Genomic DNA, 2,777 nt, shown 5'->3' with positions numbered 1-2,777 from the left:
AAAAAAAAAAAAAAAAAGGAAGAAAATTTGTTCTTGGCTGGACATGATGGCTCATGGCTGTAATCCCAGCCCTTTGGGAGGCCAAGGCAGGTGGATCACTTGATGTCAGGAGATCCAGACCAGCCTGGTCAACATGGTGAATCCCCATCTCTACTAAAATGACAAAAGTTAGCCAGGTGTGGTGGCACATGCCTGTAATCCCAGCTACTCGGGAGGCTGAGGCAGGAGAATTGCTTGAACCCGGGAGGCAGAGGTTGCAGTTAGCTGAGATTGTGCCACTGCAACCTGGGCAACAGAGGGAGACTCTGCTTAGAAAACAAAATTTGTTCCTGCAAGGCTGGGCGTGGTGGCTCATGCCTGTAATTCCAGCACTTCGGGAGGCTGAGATGGGGGGATTGCTTGAGCCCAGCAGTTCGAGGCTGCAGTGAGACTTGATAATGCCACTGCACTCCAACCTGGGTGACAGAGTGAGACCCCATCTCTTACAAGAAAAAAAGAAAGGAAAGAAAAGAAAAGAAAAATAAAATTTCTTCCCACATCTGGCTCTGCTAAGCTGAGAGAGAATGGGACCCCCCCATTCTCTTCCCACAGCCTGTGCCATATTTCGGGAGGCTGCAAGGAGGGCTCACGGCTCGAAGAACCATCATCATCAAGGGCTATGTGCCCCCCGCAGGCAAGAGGTATAACGTAGACTAGGTGGGAACCCCCAGTCCCCTCCTCCCTCCTCAGACCCAACAGTCTAGACCCTCTGTCCCCTCCTCCTTTAGGGACTCAGAGGTCCAGCCCACAGGCCCCTCCCCATTGGACTCCATCTGACTCCCCTCTCCCTCTCTGTCCCCAGCTTTGCCATCAACTTCAAGGTGGGCTCCACAGGGGACATAGCTTTGCACATTAATCCCCGCATGGGTGACGGTACCGTGGTCCGGAACAGCCTTCTGAAAGGCTCGTGGGGATCCGAGGAGAGGAAGATCACGCATAACCCATTTGGTCCCGGACAGTTCTTTGATGTGAGTCTGGGTTCTCTTTTCCCACTTCCTTCCAGGGCCTTGGTCCTGGCCCTGGCCTCATGCCCCCCACTCTCCCTGCAGCTGTCCATTCGCTGTGGCTTGGATCGCTTCAAGGTTTTTGCCAATGGCCAGCACCTCTTTGACTTCACCCATCGCCTCTCGGCCTTTCAGAGGGTAGACACGTTGGAAATCCAGGGTGATGTTACCTTGTCCTATGTCCAGATCTAATCTATTCCTGGGGCCATAACTCATGGGAAAATAGAATGATCCCCTAGGACTCCTTTCTAAGCCCCTAATAAAATGTCTGAGGGTGTCTCATGAGTGTGTGTCTCCATCTGCTCCCCCACTACTCTTCCCTTCCTTCATTCAGTCATGCACTTCATCTATCCTTCATCCATCCAGTCATCTGACCATCCATCCTCCCATCATCATAAACCTGGTTATGCCCCAAGCATTGATTTAGGGCTCATTCATTTCTCACAGCAACCCCAAGAGGTAGAAACAATTATTATCATCCCTCTGTAACAGATGAGGAAACAAAGGAAAATGAAACAAATTGCCCAGATTACGCAGTGTATAAATGGCAGAAGGAGGATTCAAATCCAGCTGGTCTGGCTCCCAAGGATCTGCACACTTAACCACTATACAGCTTGTCATTCCATACATCCATGCATCCATCTCTCCACTCATGTATCCCAACATCCATTAATCTCTCCATGTATCCAACCAAAAGTCCATCCAACCATCCATCAATCAAACATCCAACATCTAGACCTCATCAATCCATCCATTGATCTGATGGTTCAACCATCTTTCATCCAACCTTTTATCCACCTACCCATCCACCCATCCATTTACCTCTGCACTCATCATCTCATCATCTCATGGTCAATCTCTCCAAACATCCAATCAACCATATGTTCACCCACTCATCCAAACATCCAACCATTCTTTCATTCGACACTTTATCCATCACCCATGCATCTAACCATCCGTCATCCTCTCCATCCATCCAAACATCTAACCATCTACCAGTCCATCTGTCTATTCATTCCATTCAGCCATCCTTACATCTAACTTTTGTCCATTCATTCATTTCTTCATCCATTTGTCCATGTAATTCTCTGCTTTCATCACACTCATCCATTTGTCCTCCATATGCCCATTCATCCCTCCATTCAGCCATTCATCACTTTTCCATCTCTTTCTATCCAATTATCCATTCATCTCTTCATTGTCTATTTTTTTACCCTTTTCCAACTCAAGCTGGAAAGTTACCCATTCATGTATCTTTTCATCTCTCCATCTATCCACCCAACCATGCATTCATCAAATCACTCTTTTGCTGATTTCATCATTCATTGATTTCTTGTTTTGTTTTTATTTTTATTTGTTTATTTTTTAAGACAGAGTTTTGCTCTTGTCGCCCAGGCTGGAGTGCAGTGGTGCGGTCTCAGGTCACTGCAACCTCCACCTCCCCGGTTCAAGCAATTCTCCTGCCTCAGCCTCTCAAGTAGCTGGAATTACAGGCACCTGCCACCACGCCCAGCTAATTTTTGTATTTTTAGTAGAGACAAGGTTTTGCCATATTGGCCAGGCTGGTCTTGAACTCCTGACCTCAGGTGGTACACCCACCTCGGCCTCCCAAAGTGCTGGGATTACAGGCATGAGCCACTGTGCCTGGCCCATTCATTGATTTTTTTTTTTTTTTTTTTTAGAAGGCGTCTCGCTCTGTTTCCTAGGCTGGAGGCAGTAGTGTGATCTCGGCTC

At 47.7% G+C, this 2,777-nt stretch overlaps 1 protein-coding gene across 1 annotated transcript in view; it reads left to right on the top strand.

The window, feature by feature from the left end:
- The window catches only part of LGALS4 (lectin, galactoside-binding, soluble, 4), a 14,050-nt gene extending 12,722 nt beyond the window's left edge, over positions 1-1,328 (top strand). The window contains exons 6-8 of the mRNA XM_011952523.1: positions 592-680; positions 842-1,007; positions 1,089-1,328. Coding sequence (XP_011807913.1) covers positions 592-680; positions 842-1,007; positions 1,089-1,235 — 402 coding nt within the window. The 3' untranslated portion in view covers positions 1,236-1,328. The remainder of the gene's footprint in view (positions 1-591; positions 681-841; positions 1,008-1,088) is intronic.
- Positions 1,329-2,777: the final 1,449 nt, after the last annotated feature.

This window comes from Colobus angolensis, unplaced genomic scaffold (genome assembly GCF_000951035.1).
Source record: "Colobus angolensis palliatus isolate OR3802 unplaced genomic scaffold, Cang.pa_1.0 Scaffold34, whole genome shotgun sequence".
Lineage (NCBI taxonomy): Eukaryota > Metazoa > Chordata > Mammalia > Primates > Cercopithecidae > Colobus > Colobus angolensis.
This window is presented reverse-complemented; position numbering and strand designations above follow the sequence as displayed.